The sequence below is a fragment of the Culex quinquefasciatus genome, chromosome 3, assembly GCF_015732765.1.
Source record: "Culex quinquefasciatus strain JHB chromosome 3, VPISU_Cqui_1.0_pri_paternal, whole genome shotgun sequence".
Classification (NCBI taxonomy): domain Eukaryota; kingdom Metazoa; phylum Arthropoda; class Insecta; order Diptera; family Culicidae; genus Culex; species Culex quinquefasciatus.
The window spans coordinates 67,342,833-67,356,748 of record NC_051863.1 but is presented as its reverse complement, the minus strand read 5'-3'; the positions used below and the strand labels follow the sequence as shown (position 1 = coordinate 67,356,748).

Below are 13,916 nucleotides of genomic sequence, written 5' to 3'. Positions count from 1 at the left end.
AATTTTCGTCATTTTTCGTAAAAAACACATTTAAAAAAAATTATATCTCCGCGCCATTTAATCCGATTTTAGCTGTCTTAGACGCAAAAGAAAGGTGATTAGTTTAAGAAAAATAGTAAGAAGTTTCAAAAATCTAGCTTAACATTTGAAAAGGTCGTATGAAAACTAAAAATGCTGTTTTGAAGGTCTCGGAACCAAAGAGCCTGTCTGAAAATATGTTTACCTGATTCCTAGGAAAATTTTACATAACATCAAAAAAATGGTGAAATATGATGAAAACGGCAAAAATCGACTTTTTTCACTAAAACATCGATAACTTGAAAATTTCAGCGACCTAATGTATACTACATGTTAGGGTACCAAAATTTTCGTAATTGAAATATCAATGTGTAATCAAAAGACATTTCTAACGCGTCCAAAAGATTGAACATATTATAACCTTATCGATAGTTATGGGTTTATGAAATTATATTCAGATAACATTTCTGGAGTTTTTTTTAATGGTCCTAATCAAAAAAAAATAATTCAAATCGTTCTTAAAACTATGCTAAATTATTTTTATTAAAAGGATAAGAAAATTTCTCAATATTTTAAGTTTTTTAACATTAATATTTTTTAGCGTGGTTTTTTTTTTTGAATAGTCCTAATTTTAATCTACAACTTTGCCAAAGACACCAACCCATCAGCAAATCGCATCTCAAGAAACAGATTTTCATTTATTTTTATACTCATTTTGTATGATCAGCCCACAAATTGTATAAAGACTTATATAGAAGAAAAATAATAAAACAAAATTGCTTCATTTGACAAACGAAATGTTGGGACAAAGCTTCATCCAAATCAATAAATACAAATTAGAAAAATGCGAAAAAAAAATTGCGAATATCTGGAAAACTCCCTCCATGCACGCAAGTGTTTTACAACTTCGCTTGCTGTTCAATCGATGTACTAAGTACTAACCATTGGCAAATAATTAATAACAGAGATTGGATTTTTGTGATAAATCATTTAATAAACTTATTTTCAGTAGGAAATTAAGTAAAGGCGCATTTATTATTTATGACAATATAAATAATTTATCTACATCCTAAGGTATATTAACAAGCTACACATCTAACAACAATGAAAGCTATCAAGCTTAGCCTAAACTTATCAATCTAAAAGCCAAAGAAGGACTTCTTCTTCTGCTTCATAATGAACACCTGCACCGGGACGGGCTTTTCCACGTACACCGGATGATCCACGTACACTGGATAAGGCTTCTCGACATGAACTGCGATTGGCTTCGGGACGCGAACTACGTTGATGTCCTTATGGACTGGACCCTCAACCGGGACCTTGACCGGGTAGGGCACTTGCCGTTCGACGTGGTATGGAACGTGCTTCTCTACGTACACGGGAACCTGCTTTTCGATCACGTGGGGAATCTGCTTTTCCACTGGGACTGGGTAGGGAACGTTCACGGGAACTGCGACGTGCTTCGAAACTTCAACCGGGTAGGGCACCTTCTGGGTCACAACGTGCTTCTCGATGTGGTGATGCTGCTGCTGCTCAGGCTGTTCCCAGACGTATTGGGGCTGCTCGTGGTGCTGCTGCTCTTGATGCTGGATATGTTGAGGTTGCTGCTGCAGCTGAGCGTAATGGTACTTGATCTTGCTGTACTGAATTGGCTGCGGCTGTTGCTGTTGTTGGTGGTGATGCTGATGTTGGTGTTGTTGCTCCTGGTGGACGTACTGAGGTTCCTCATGGTGGTGGTGAGCTTCGTTTCCAGCTTCGGGATGCAGCTTATGCGATTCCCACTGATGCTGTTGCTGGATGTAGTGCTGGTATTCTTGGGCCGCGTTCAGGGCTTCGTCCGGTTGAGACCACTTCCCCTTGGAGGACTGCTCTTCATGATGATCGTAATGTTGGTTATCTTCATGCTGGTACATCACATAGTACTGCTGCTCTGGCTGATGTTGCCCATGCTGCTGCTCCTGCACGTGATTGTTGTATCCTGGCTGCTGCGATCCATGCTCGCTGATGCTTCGGATGTTCCTACGGCTGGATGCTGCGGCACATGAAACCATGGCCACGGTCACGAGAATTGCCAAAAACGCCTGAAATAGATCACAAAACGACCTGTTCAATTATCTAATCACAAAATAAATCCAAACACCCTTTACCTTCATGTTAACCTTTCCGTGCTTGATGTGTGTGTTCAAGGCAGGTGATCACAATTGAATGATGTCCTCTGCTGGGGCGGCTGGGCGTTTTATACACACTCACCGTTGTCATCATGGTGGGTGCCGTCTCGGACGAGCGCACAAGCGCGGCATACATTACTGAGCCTTTCTTTTGCCATCTATCGCGGCTTTACGATCTTGGTGTGATGGTGCGTGAGACTGTTGTAACGAATGTCTATAGGTATTTTATGTTATCTAAAGATTGAATTGTTATTAAAAATTTTGTAGCCTATTTGTTATATTTACTATTAAAACTTTCATTTCGGCACTCAGTGGCAAGAAATCACAGTTATCTAAGTACAACAATTTTAAACTTAAATCTACACGTATAAAACACCATTAACTTGGCTAAACCTTCCTAGCCATATTCATAAGATTCTCCGCCTCAACGGGTCCGGTCGCCAGGACGATATCCCTGAACACACCGTTTGGTATTTCCAGGAGTTCCCTGGGCGTTCCAAATTCGACCGCCGTCCCCTCGCTCATCACCAGCACCCGATCGTAGTCCATGATGGTGTTGAGCCGGTGAGCTATTGTTAGAACCGTGCAGTCCACAAACTGTTCCCTGATGGTTTGCTGGATAAGGCGATCGGTTCTACGAAGAGGATCGTGGATTAACTTTGGTTGGTGTGTGGAAATTGTAAATAACTTACTCCGGATCCACGTTGGCAGTAGCTTCATCCAGCACAAGGATCTTGTTTTCTCTCAGAATTGCTCTCGCCAAGCAGAGCAGTTGTCGTTGACCAACGCTAAAGTTGGACCCTCCAGCGGCGACGTGCGACTGCAGACCCAGCGGACCGGCAATGTCCTTCAGTTCGACCAACTCCAACGATCGCCACAGCACCTCGTCCGAGTACCGGTCGAAGGGGTCCAAATTCTTGCGCAGCGTTCCACTGAACAGCACCGGATCTTGGGGGATGATCGAAATGCTTGATCGCAGCGTTTCCAGCGTCAGTTCGGCAGTGTCCACTTCGTCGATTGTGATGCTTCCCTCGATCAGTGCCGTTCGAAAGAGGGATCCTATGATGGACGATTTGCCGGCGCCTGTTCGACCCACGATCCCGATTTTCTCTTTGGGTTTGATCTCGAAGCAGAGATTGCGAAGTACCAAGGGCGCCTCCTCGAAGTACTTGAAGTTGACACCTTTGAAATGAATTCCGCCACTCGATGGCCACTGTTTGACCTTGGCTAGGGTGGTTGAATCCTGAGCGGGTTGCTTCTCTGAAGGCAGACCTCGGTACTCCAGCAGTCGTTCAACCGCGATCAGATGGTTGAACATTTCCGCACTCTGTCGAATCCCAAACTGGATACTGCCGGCAAGTGCGGTAATCTGGGTCACCACCAGGCCTACCTTATCGCCCAGGGCATCCGTCTGCATGAGCAGGAAGGTGAACACGACTATGGCCAGAAAGACGAAAAAGATCAAGTCCAGAACCATACCGAAGGCGAACCTTCCGCTGTGGAACATAAAGTTGGCGCCGGTGTTGACGTTCTGGTGCTGTTCAAACTCGGAGATCAGCAGGGATTGCACCTGGAAGGATCGTATGGTGGACAGTCAGTGCAGGGTCGTTGCAATGTGCGAAAAGATTGGTGATCGTGCTGGAAAGAAAGTTTGATTAGAATTTGTTGAGGTTATGTAATGTACCAACACTTACTGATCCCCTCAAGTCTTCTGGTGTTCTGCGACGTTTTCATATAAATACTCCTCGCGTAAAGCAGGATCGCCAACAGAACTAAAATCGGCACTATAAAGTACGGCTGCACGACCATCACCACCACCATGGCGCCGATGATCGTCAGAATGGTCTGGGTGGAGTCCATAATTGACTTTGGCAACAGCTCGTCCATCGCGCCCATATCCTTGGAGAAGCGGTTCAACATCCGGCCTGCCGGATTTGTGTCGAAAAAACGCAAGGTCGCCGATATGAAGCTCCGAAAGCACCAATCGTGAATGGATTGGGATGCTCGCGCACAGTACCGGTAGAAGGTGGTTGCCCTGAAAGAAACCTGTTAGTCGATCGTTTCTATAGTCATTGTAAAAAATGTGACCTTTACCTCGTCAACCCTATGATGAAAACTCCGGCCACAGCCGCCGTCTGCACGTACAAACAGACATCCGTACTAAGAGGACCTCCAAACTCCTCCTTCTGGGCATTGGTATCGTTCTGTTTGCTAAGAAACGTCCTCAACTCCTCCTGGGACACCCAGAACGAAACCCAATAGTCGGCGAAGCTGACGATCAGCTGCGTTCCAACAAACATTCCGATCAACATCGTAAAAACAGCAATACCTCCGGCTCCGGAAACGTAGTGCATAAACATCGACCCCTTCACCGTATCCTCGGAGGACTTCTCGAACGCCTGCTCGACCGCTTTGGTGTGATCTTCTTCGGGTTGACTGACGCCCGATTTGGACGATGCTACCGACGAAACGGAGTTTTGCCGTTGAATGTCCGGTCCGTGACTCTCGTGGTACTCTTCTTCACTGATTTGGAGTAGATCGATGCCCTTGTGGATCAGATCGTGAGGTGTTCCCTGTGCTTGGACTTTACCCTGCAAACAATCATTTTAAACTAAACCCAATCAAAAAGATGATCAAACCGTGGAATACCTCATTCATAACCACGATCCAGTCGGATTCCACCAGGAAGTGAACCTGGTGCGTTACCAGGATCCTCGTCGATCCTTGCTTCCCGAGATAACCTCGTGCACCCAGACACAAATCGAACAGGTGTCGAGCAACGTGGGCGTCCACGGCACTCAACGGGTCGTCCAGCAAGTACACGTCGGAAGCTTTGTAGACTGCTCGTGCTAAGCTGTTTGGAGAAGACCGCCTTAAAGGTAGTTCCAATATTTCAATCGGTGTCGTGTACTCACCAAACTCGCGCCTTCTGTCCGCCCGACAGCGAGATACCTCGATCACCCAAGATCGTCCGATCTCCGTCCGGAAACTGCTTCAGATCCGCATCGAGCGCGCACACACGAAGTACGTCCCGATAGCGCTTCTTATCCATTGGTATTCCAAAGAGGACGTTTTGCTGGATACTTCCTGAAAACAGCCAGGGTTCTTGACTTACGTAAGAGATCGATCCTCTGCTTAGGATTTGACCCATTTCTATAGGGAGTTCCTTGAGGATCGCTTGCAGTATTGAAGACTTTCCGGATCCAATAGCCCCTACGATCCCGATTAGCTGACCTCTACGGAACTCTATGTTCAGCTCGTTCAGAGTCACCGGACTGTCTTTGTCAGACTCCCAACGTGCCGTAACGTCCCTCAACGAAATGGCTACATCCGCTGGCACCTCAACCATATCATCGTGAGGTTTTTCACTTTGCAAAAGATCGGGAACGATCTTTCCCTCCGCTTGGTGCCCCCCTTCGATCTCCTCCAGCTCAAGAAAGTCCTGCAGCCGCCGGGTCGCGACCAATCCCTCGGCAATTTCCGCCACACCCCGAATAAACATCCCGGCCATCACGTGCGACACGATGTTCAGATAGCTGGCCACCACAAACACCTTGGCCGCCGTTACTTCCTCGTCCATCAGAATCAGCGTGACAATCGTACCAAGCAGAGCGGCCCGCGTCGTAAACAGCTGAAAGGTCATGTACAGACCACGGATTACGTTACTCTTGAGTACCGTCTTCAGCTCTAGCTTCCTCGCCAGCGATATCAGCTGGGCAAACGGTTTCTCCCACGCGTACAGCTTGATCACGTAGATCCCGGAGATGATCTCGTCCATCGAGCGGATCCGCTTGTCCGTACAGAGCGCCGTTTCGAGTCGGTACCGCGATGTTAACTTGCCAAAAACGGCTGCAAAAGAAAGCGTAAACATTCAGCCGACGGTGCCACCCGAGCACGCTGCTATCCTCTATACTCACACTGAATCGGCGTCACGACAAAGATCACCCCCATCCCAATGGGTCCCGCCCAGCCGACCTCGTGCCAAAGCAGCACCAGCACGATGATCGTCACGATCGGGGCGGACCACATGTAGCACAGCAGGTACGACAGAATGTCGAACCGGTTCACGTCGTTCGACATCAGGTTGACGACCTTGCCGGGCGAAGTGTCGCTGAGGGCGTTCCGCGAAAGACGTAACGCTTTGCGGTACATCAAGCTGCACACGGCGATCCGCGAGCGGACGCCCGTCAGGAACGCAATCACCGAGTACTGATTGTCCAGGATCACGCTGGCCGCCTTGGCCGCGATCATGCCGATCGCGTAGTAGAGGGCCTCCTCGTGGGTCATGTCGGTTTGGCGCCTGGAAAATCGAAACTTTAAAATTAAATTATTGGATAAACAGAGGTGAAGTCACCTGAAATAAAGCAACAGTCGTCCCAGCAGGATGGGTTGGGCGATCCGAAGGATGATTTCACCAAACAGGGTCACAGTGGACAGGAGCATCAGTTCGCGCCAAAAAGTGCGGAAGATGGCCTTCACCAGCGAGGGTTTGGCGCTCTTGGAGGGACGTTTTGGGTCCTTTTGAAGTTGTTGCTTCCAGTGTCTTGGTGGGAGATAAAAAAGAAAATGTTAGTTTTCAGGTATTCCGCACAAAACTAAGTTTACGTTATAGTTATTGGCCACTATTGCTAGTTCCACCAAAGTGTGGAGGTGAGCACAAAACTCAAGCTTGCAACACAATCAACGAGAACATCGAAGCCAAATGCTTCAATTGCGGTGGCGACCATTCGACCAAGATTTGGAGCTGCCCAAAACGAGCTGAGTTTGTAAAAATTACCAGCCAAATCGTCGCAAAACACCACCAGCATTCACGGACGTGGATTTTACTGCTTTGGCGTCACCAGGAGCGGGTTTCTGTTCGAGTGGTTCCAAATCTACAGCCATTGCCGTTAAATCAGCGGCAAAAAGTTGCAGAGAATACAACACCTCCTGGCTTCAGTCAGATGAACGGATGAATGCAGTAGTGACCTGTTTTCACCAAATGAACTTCTAAACATTTTCATCGAGATGACAACAACTTTGCGTGGGTGCAAAACTCGCCAGTAACAAGTAAGAACGCTTGGAGGATTTATCTTGAAATACAGTTCGTAGTTTACTCGTTCTAATTTTTTGATTTTTTTTTTTTGAAATTGAATATGTCTTTATTGAACATTCTTATAATAATTACATTTCTTTTACATGATAAGTGGTATGGCCTAATGCTCTTCATTTTTGTTGTATTTTTCGTTTTATTATTAACTGATCACATTTATTTATTTGCTTCAAATTGTTTTACAATATTGCATTGAATTGAATACATTTGGGTAAAAAAGAAAAAAAAAATCACTTTAACAGATAATCCTAACCTAAAACTAAAAAAAAAATCCATTGAAATATTCAAAATCACTAGAACGAGTAAACTACGAACTGTATTTTAAGATGAATGCTCCAAGAGTTCTTACTTGTTCCTGGCGAGTTTTGCACCCACGCAGAGTTGTTGTCATCTCGATGAAAATGTTCAGAAGTTCTTGTGGTGAAAACAGGTCACTACTGCCTTCACGCGTTGATGTTGGTTGGTTTTCCCTCAGTTGCTGACTGAAGCCTGGAGGTGTTGTATTTTCTGCAACTTTTGGCCGCTGATTCAACGGCAATGGCTGCAGATTTGGAACCACTCAAACAGATCCCGCTCCAGGTGACGCCAAAGCAGGAAAATCCACGTCCGTGTATGCTGGTGGTGTTTTGCGACGATTTGGTTGGTGCCTCGTCGTCTCTTGCTGCCGAATTTTTACAAACTCAGCAAGTTTTGGGCAGCTTCGATTCTTGGTCGAATGGTCGCCGCCGCAATTGAAGCATTTCGCTTCGATGTTCTCGTTGATTGTTTCGCAAGCTTGTGTTTTGTGCTCACCTCCGCAGGTTGCACAACGACTCTTGATGAAACAGTTCCTTCCACCATGTCTAAACTGCAAGCAGTACGAACATTTCGTCACGTCACGGTGCACTGGACGATAACGTTTCCAAGACACGATGATGTTGAAAATTGCCCGAACTGCTTTCAGCTCAGACGGCGTTGTCGATCCTTTCTCGAGATGAACCAGGTACATTTGATCACGATACTTGATGTCCTTGTTGTGTCTCGTCACCTTGAAGACTTCGATCACGTTCAACTTAAGAAACTCGTTCTAATGATTTTGAATATTACAATGAATTGTGTATTTTTACCGGGAACCGTGGTGTAGGGGTAAACGTGGTTGCCCCTCACCCAGTCAGCTTGGGTTCGATCCCAGACGGTCCCGGTGGCATTTTTCGAGACGAGATTTGTCTGACCACGCCTTCCGTCGGATGGGGAAGTAAATGTTGGCCCCGGTATAACCTAAAGGGTTAGGCCGTTAGCTCAATCCAGGTGTAGGAGTCGTCTCCCTGGGTCCTGCCTCGGTGGAGTCACTGGTAGACAGTTGGACTAACAATCCAAAGGTCGTCAGTTCGAATCCCAGGTTGGATGGAAGCTGAGGTGTGAAAAAGGTTTGCAATTGCCTCAACAATCAAGCCTTCGGACACCTAGTTTCGAGTAGGAATCTCGCAATCGAGATTTTGTGTTTTTTTAGTTTTAAGTTAGGATTAGGTGTTATAGTGACTTTTTCTTCTCCCAAATGTATTCTATTCAATGCAATAATGTACAACAATTTGAAGTAAATAAAATAAATGTGAACAGTTAATAGTAAAACGAAAATTACAACAAAGATGAAGAGCATTTAGCCATACCACTAAAAATGTAAAAGAAATGTTGTTATTATAACAATATTCAAAACAGATTTATTTAATTTCAAAAAAAAAATATCGTGCAGACAATAATGTTAAATAGGCTTTTTATTTCCAGGTGTTCGCTCAAAAGATTTTTATGATAAAAAATAAAAAATCAGTCAATTTCATTATTATGCTTAAGCGCTAATCAACATCGCTTGCTACTACTCTGTTGCTTCTGCTGCATTTTCAGTTTTCCTTTTTGATGAAGAATCCCCAGGGCAAGTACAGTAGTTGTTCGGTAACTGGGCTGCTTTTTTACTGGGCGCTCGATAACATGTTCTTGCGCGGTTTTTAGAACACGAACACGAACTTCACATACACAGCAAAAAAACCGATGGTAAAATCGCATGCAAAAGCAAGCACATAAACCTTCGTCAAAATAAACACAATTAATATCACTCTGCATGTTCTATTTTTTCAAACACAAAAAAAAGTTGCAACCGACGGGATTCAAACCCAGCACCAACAGTAAGGCGCCTTAGCCCACTCGGCCATCAGACCAATGGATAGCTTTAAGGATAAACGCATATATGAGCTTGACATTTCGGTCAAGTAGGTTTCCCACACTGATGGGCTACATATTTCAGGGTGTAAAATTACATAATTGTTATGCAATATTTATTTTAAACCCAAGCCCACACAGCTGGATTACTACTTTTTGCTGTGTAAACAACTTGTTTACGAGAAATCTCAGTCGAAGCCAAAGGTCAAATCTACTATGTTAGCACGCTTAGCAAACTGAAATGCTTTTCGAGTTCAACAACCATGTTGAACAATGGTTTTTTGATCAAAATGTGAACAATTGACCTAATTTTAAGACACTTATATAAATAAGTGATTTTTCACTTGTTACTTGTGCAACGCCTAGTGCCTTCCTTTTATCTCTACAAAGACTTCGACACAGAATCTACAGGGGAGGAAGTATGCGTGGACATACCGTAACAAACGCTCCAGTTTACAGTTTTACACATGCTGCTTTCTTTAAAAAAAAAAAAACTATGAACTAATTCTAGGTTTAAACACACTTTTAGACATAATAATATCAAAACATGAATTAACGTCATTAAACTTTTTAAAACAAACATCTAACGGGTTGTGATGGCCATACATTACATGTGGTATGTACACTAGGGTGTTTCAACCAAACAAAAAAGTTCTTAGATTACGGTAAACCGAGGTTCCATGCCAAATATCAGCCCATTTGGTTGAGAATTGGCCTGTCCCCAGCAGTTCAAAGTTTACATGGAAATTACTATGGGATTTTTGTGCTTTTTCTTAAACCGTTCCTACAGGTCTGGGGACAACATGGATTCACTCGGAATAAAGACAGGTGTGTAGGGGATGGTCCAATGAACACATTCCACAAGGAATTAGGGTTAGGGGAGAGTGGGGAGACTTGATCCCTTTTTTTTGTATCGCACATAACTCTGTCAATTTCTCACAAAACTATGATCTTTTTGCATGAATTGAAAGATTAAACATTCAACTATGTTTGGCTGATAAGGGTATTTCATCAGATAAACTCTTCGAATCATGCCAAGCATTTTAAAAAAATATTTTAAACCGGCATTTTCAAAATGTTGGGGGTAATTTGATCCCCCTTTCAACATTTTGAAGAAATCTTAAGCAAAATGTTTCTTATTCATCCAAATTTTTAATTTTCTATAAGTTACAGCAATTTCACATTAAACCTGTACGTTTGTGTTCAAAATATAACAAGTTTAGCATGCAAAATATTTCAAAACATAAAATTTTCTTTTTTAGACCAAAATTGAGCATGTTTACAAAAGCTGGTAATTTTTGTTTACAACACTTTTGAAAAATGGTTCAATCTGCAGTCAGTTATGTACAACTATACTAAAGGAAACTATGTACAAAACCTCAGCCCAATTATTTAATCTTGAGGCTGATTCGAGTGACTGTAAAAATGCAGGGATCAAGTCTCCCTAAACGCACTTTTTTAAACAATTGATTGTAAAAATAGTATGAGGATAAATTTAACGTCAAATACGTAAGGGTTTTGGAGTTGATATGTTTATCAAACAATTCATGTATAAAAAATATTTTTTTGAATAATTTTTGAGTGTTTTCTATACTTATCAAAACAAAGAAAAAAGATCTCTTGGAAGTTTTTTGCAGCACTTCTTAGAAAAATGTGTGTAACTCAATCTAAACATTTTTTAATTTTTTTCTTTGTTTTCTACAATGAGTTTTAGTCAATTTCGCACAACTTTCTAGAACACAGCTAATTGTTTTACCCACATGCTGACGAGATACAGGCTTGGGATCAAGTCTCCCCGGGGATCAAGTCTCCCCACTCTCCCCTATCCCTTCTGTCCCCAAGGTACCAGATGGTGTATCCTCTACAAGAGGAACCTCGGTTTGTCGTAATCTGAGAACTTTTTTGTTTGGTTGAAACACCCTAATGTACACAGAAAAAAATATTTCATAATGTTACATCATTAATCCTGTAACATTTTTACACGTCATTAATTAAAGAGAGAGATTTCAAAAAAGTGTCCACGTAGTTTATGGATGGTCCCATACGTAAAAACATGATTTTACGAGTGATACAGACGATTACACAGAACTAACTTCAAAGTACAATGATTCGATCCTCCCTTCCATTCTAAGTATGGTGACATTGGGAAACCTTTATTACAACAATTAAGCCAATCTAAAATCTAAAATCGCACAGTTGACAAATAGTTCATTGTATCTGTAATAGATGTATCGTTTTTTGTTTTCCATTGAGGTACAACGTTGCGTTCAAATAATACAAGTTTGCTCATCAGTGTCAACAATTAACCGATATGCGAATTTCACAAGCGTATGCAAATTGATAACAAAAATATTTACCCTTTTATGCTTTCAATATAAAGCTCACACCAACCGTTCATTCACAATAAAGATAAGCTTACTCATCAATGATGTTTTATTGGCTTTTGCTAGACGAAACAAACCAAACATTAATTTTTTGCTGTTAACATATTCACATTCAATCCCAGCACATTGTCCATTGTTCGTTTCAACTATTACATCATTATAATTTTACCAGCATTTGACCTACAACTAAAACTTCCGACTACTTACTTTTCCAAGCCATCTCCCAGCGTGTCGGACCGATCGGCCTCAAGCGGCGTGTACAGATCCGACAGGCCTAGCGTTCTGGTCGACCCTTTCCGGAACATGTCCTTTGTCCACCAGAACGTCAGCACCGAAAGCAGGCTCGCGTTTTGGCGTGGATTTTCGCACAGTTCGACCTTGGGGGCTTCCATTTTGCACGCACGCACGACACTTCGAACACGACCCAACCAAAGCTCTGCGACTACTGACCGATGTTTGTCTAAACAAATCGGTAATATTAACTGTCACTGATAGTTTGTGTGGTATTGTTGGCTCTTCCTCTTCAAGATAAGCGAGGAATCAGCGAGATTGTGAAGCAGCTCCCAGAAACTGGACCTGTCCCCAAAGCTAGATGATAGTCATTAATTTCCTTCAGCAGTCTCAGTATAAACACCTATCTCTTCTGTTATCACTGCGGTGGAGATGATTTCTAACAGGTACTTCATCGCTGGAACCAAAACAAACAAACAAAATCTTTCTAATCAGCTGTTTCTGTGCAAAAAAGTCTCTCTCACAAACACATCACAAATGAATTCAGGTTCATGTGCGAACCAGCTGGCGGCTGAAGGAAAACTAATTTCACGAGAGATAGACCACGAGTTGCGGTGAGTTTCATTGCAAACATTGTGCACTATCTTGTGCTAGTATTGAGCTGTATATAAACAGTCGAGCAGTGTTGGTGAGTGTAATGATGTTTTTTCCTGAACTAACTCTCATCACATACAATCGTTTCAAAAGCTTTTAAGATGAGAGGACTTGGACGTTTTTTCATCTCATTTTATAATTATAAATGCTTCGTAAACAACATCGTCCACTTTCTTTTTTCTAATAATTTCTTTTTTTTATGTTTGAAGTTAAAAAAACTTTTAAGTTTTTCGTTAAATTTTGATCCATTTATAACAAAAATGCTTGCGGTAGTCCTTCCCATATCTACTTCGATAGAAAGGCACGCCGACGGGTAAGTTTGTAAGTAGCGAATCCTTTTCATACGATCGTGCTTAGTGGCGAGCTACCTAATTTGGCTCAAAACCTTGAATTTGTTCTCAATTGCGCTAAAAGTTTTCATGGGGGTCATTCAGCCGAAATAGTTAGACCCGTATTTTTTGTTGGCTGTTAGGGTGAACCACAGACTGTGGGTGAACTACGTCGTGTAAGGGTGGTCCAAAAAATGGATTTTCGCAAAACCACATTTTTCAAAAAATCATAACTCCGCGCCATTTGAACCGATTTTACCTGTCTTGGACAAAAGTGAAAGGTTATTTGGCAGGCTTTTAAGGAAAAATAGTTGGAGATTCAAAAATCTTGCCTGACTTTTGAAAAAGGTCGTATTAAAGCTTAAACACTGTTTTGAAGGTGTCCGGACCACTTTCCAATAAAAATAATGTTATTCTTTTGTTATTACAATCGTTTTTTTTTCATGATATTTTTCGGTTACAGTGGCTTGTCATACAAAATGGACATGTGAATATTCCTGACGACTGACTGACCTTTGGATTGTGAGTCCAACTGCTGACCAGCGGCTCTATAGGCTTTATTTAATGTATTGAACATATCTCTGGTTAAAATCAAAAAATCAAATCAAATCAAATTATTCGCTCTACAGCATTGCCTTGGCGTTCTCGATTGCGAGATTCCTACTCGAAACTAGGTGTCCGAAGGCTTGATTGTTGAGGCAATTGCAAACCTCTTTTTACACCTTAGCTTCCATCCACCCCGGGATTCGAACTGACGACCTTTGGATGGTGAGTCCAACTGCCTACCAGCGACTCCACCAGGACAGGACCCAGGGAGACGACTCCTACACATGGACTGAGCTAACGACCT

The 13,916-nt window shown here is 42.8% G+C and overlaps 2 protein-coding genes across 2 annotated transcripts; both read right to left on the bottom strand.

Annotated features, from left to right (window-relative positions):
* Nucleotides 1–1,013: 1,013 nt before the first annotated feature.
* On the bottom strand, nucleotides 1,014–2,323 carry LOC6044311 (sex-determining region Y protein). Its single transcript, XM_001861806.2, has 2 exons — nucleotides 2,166–2,323; nucleotides 1,014–2,099 (listed from the first exon to the last, which is right to left on the bottom strand). Exons 1-2 carry the CDS (start codon nucleotides 2,169–2,171, stop codon nucleotides 1,158–1,160), a joined length of 948 nt encoding a protein of 315 aa, XP_001861841.2. The 5' UTR covers nucleotides 2,172–2,323; the 3' UTR covers nucleotides 1,014–1,157.
* A 131-nt stretch (nucleotides 2,324–2,454) lies between these two features.
* On the bottom strand, nucleotides 2,455–12,680 carry LOC6044312 (probable multidrug resistance-associated protein lethal(2)03659). The gene is given in 9 exon segments (XM_038261523.1): nucleotides 2,455–2,820; nucleotides 2,879–3,824; nucleotides 3,881–4,221; nucleotides 4,281–4,777; nucleotides 4,836–5,040; nucleotides 5,102–6,035; nucleotides 6,104–6,486; nucleotides 6,541–6,729; nucleotides 12,060–12,680. Coding segments are annotated over 9 exon segments (3,927 nt in total). The 5' UTR covers nucleotides 12,245–12,680; the 3' UTR covers nucleotides 2,455–2,573.
* Between the last annotated feature and the right edge of the window lie 1,236 nt (nucleotides 12,681–13,916).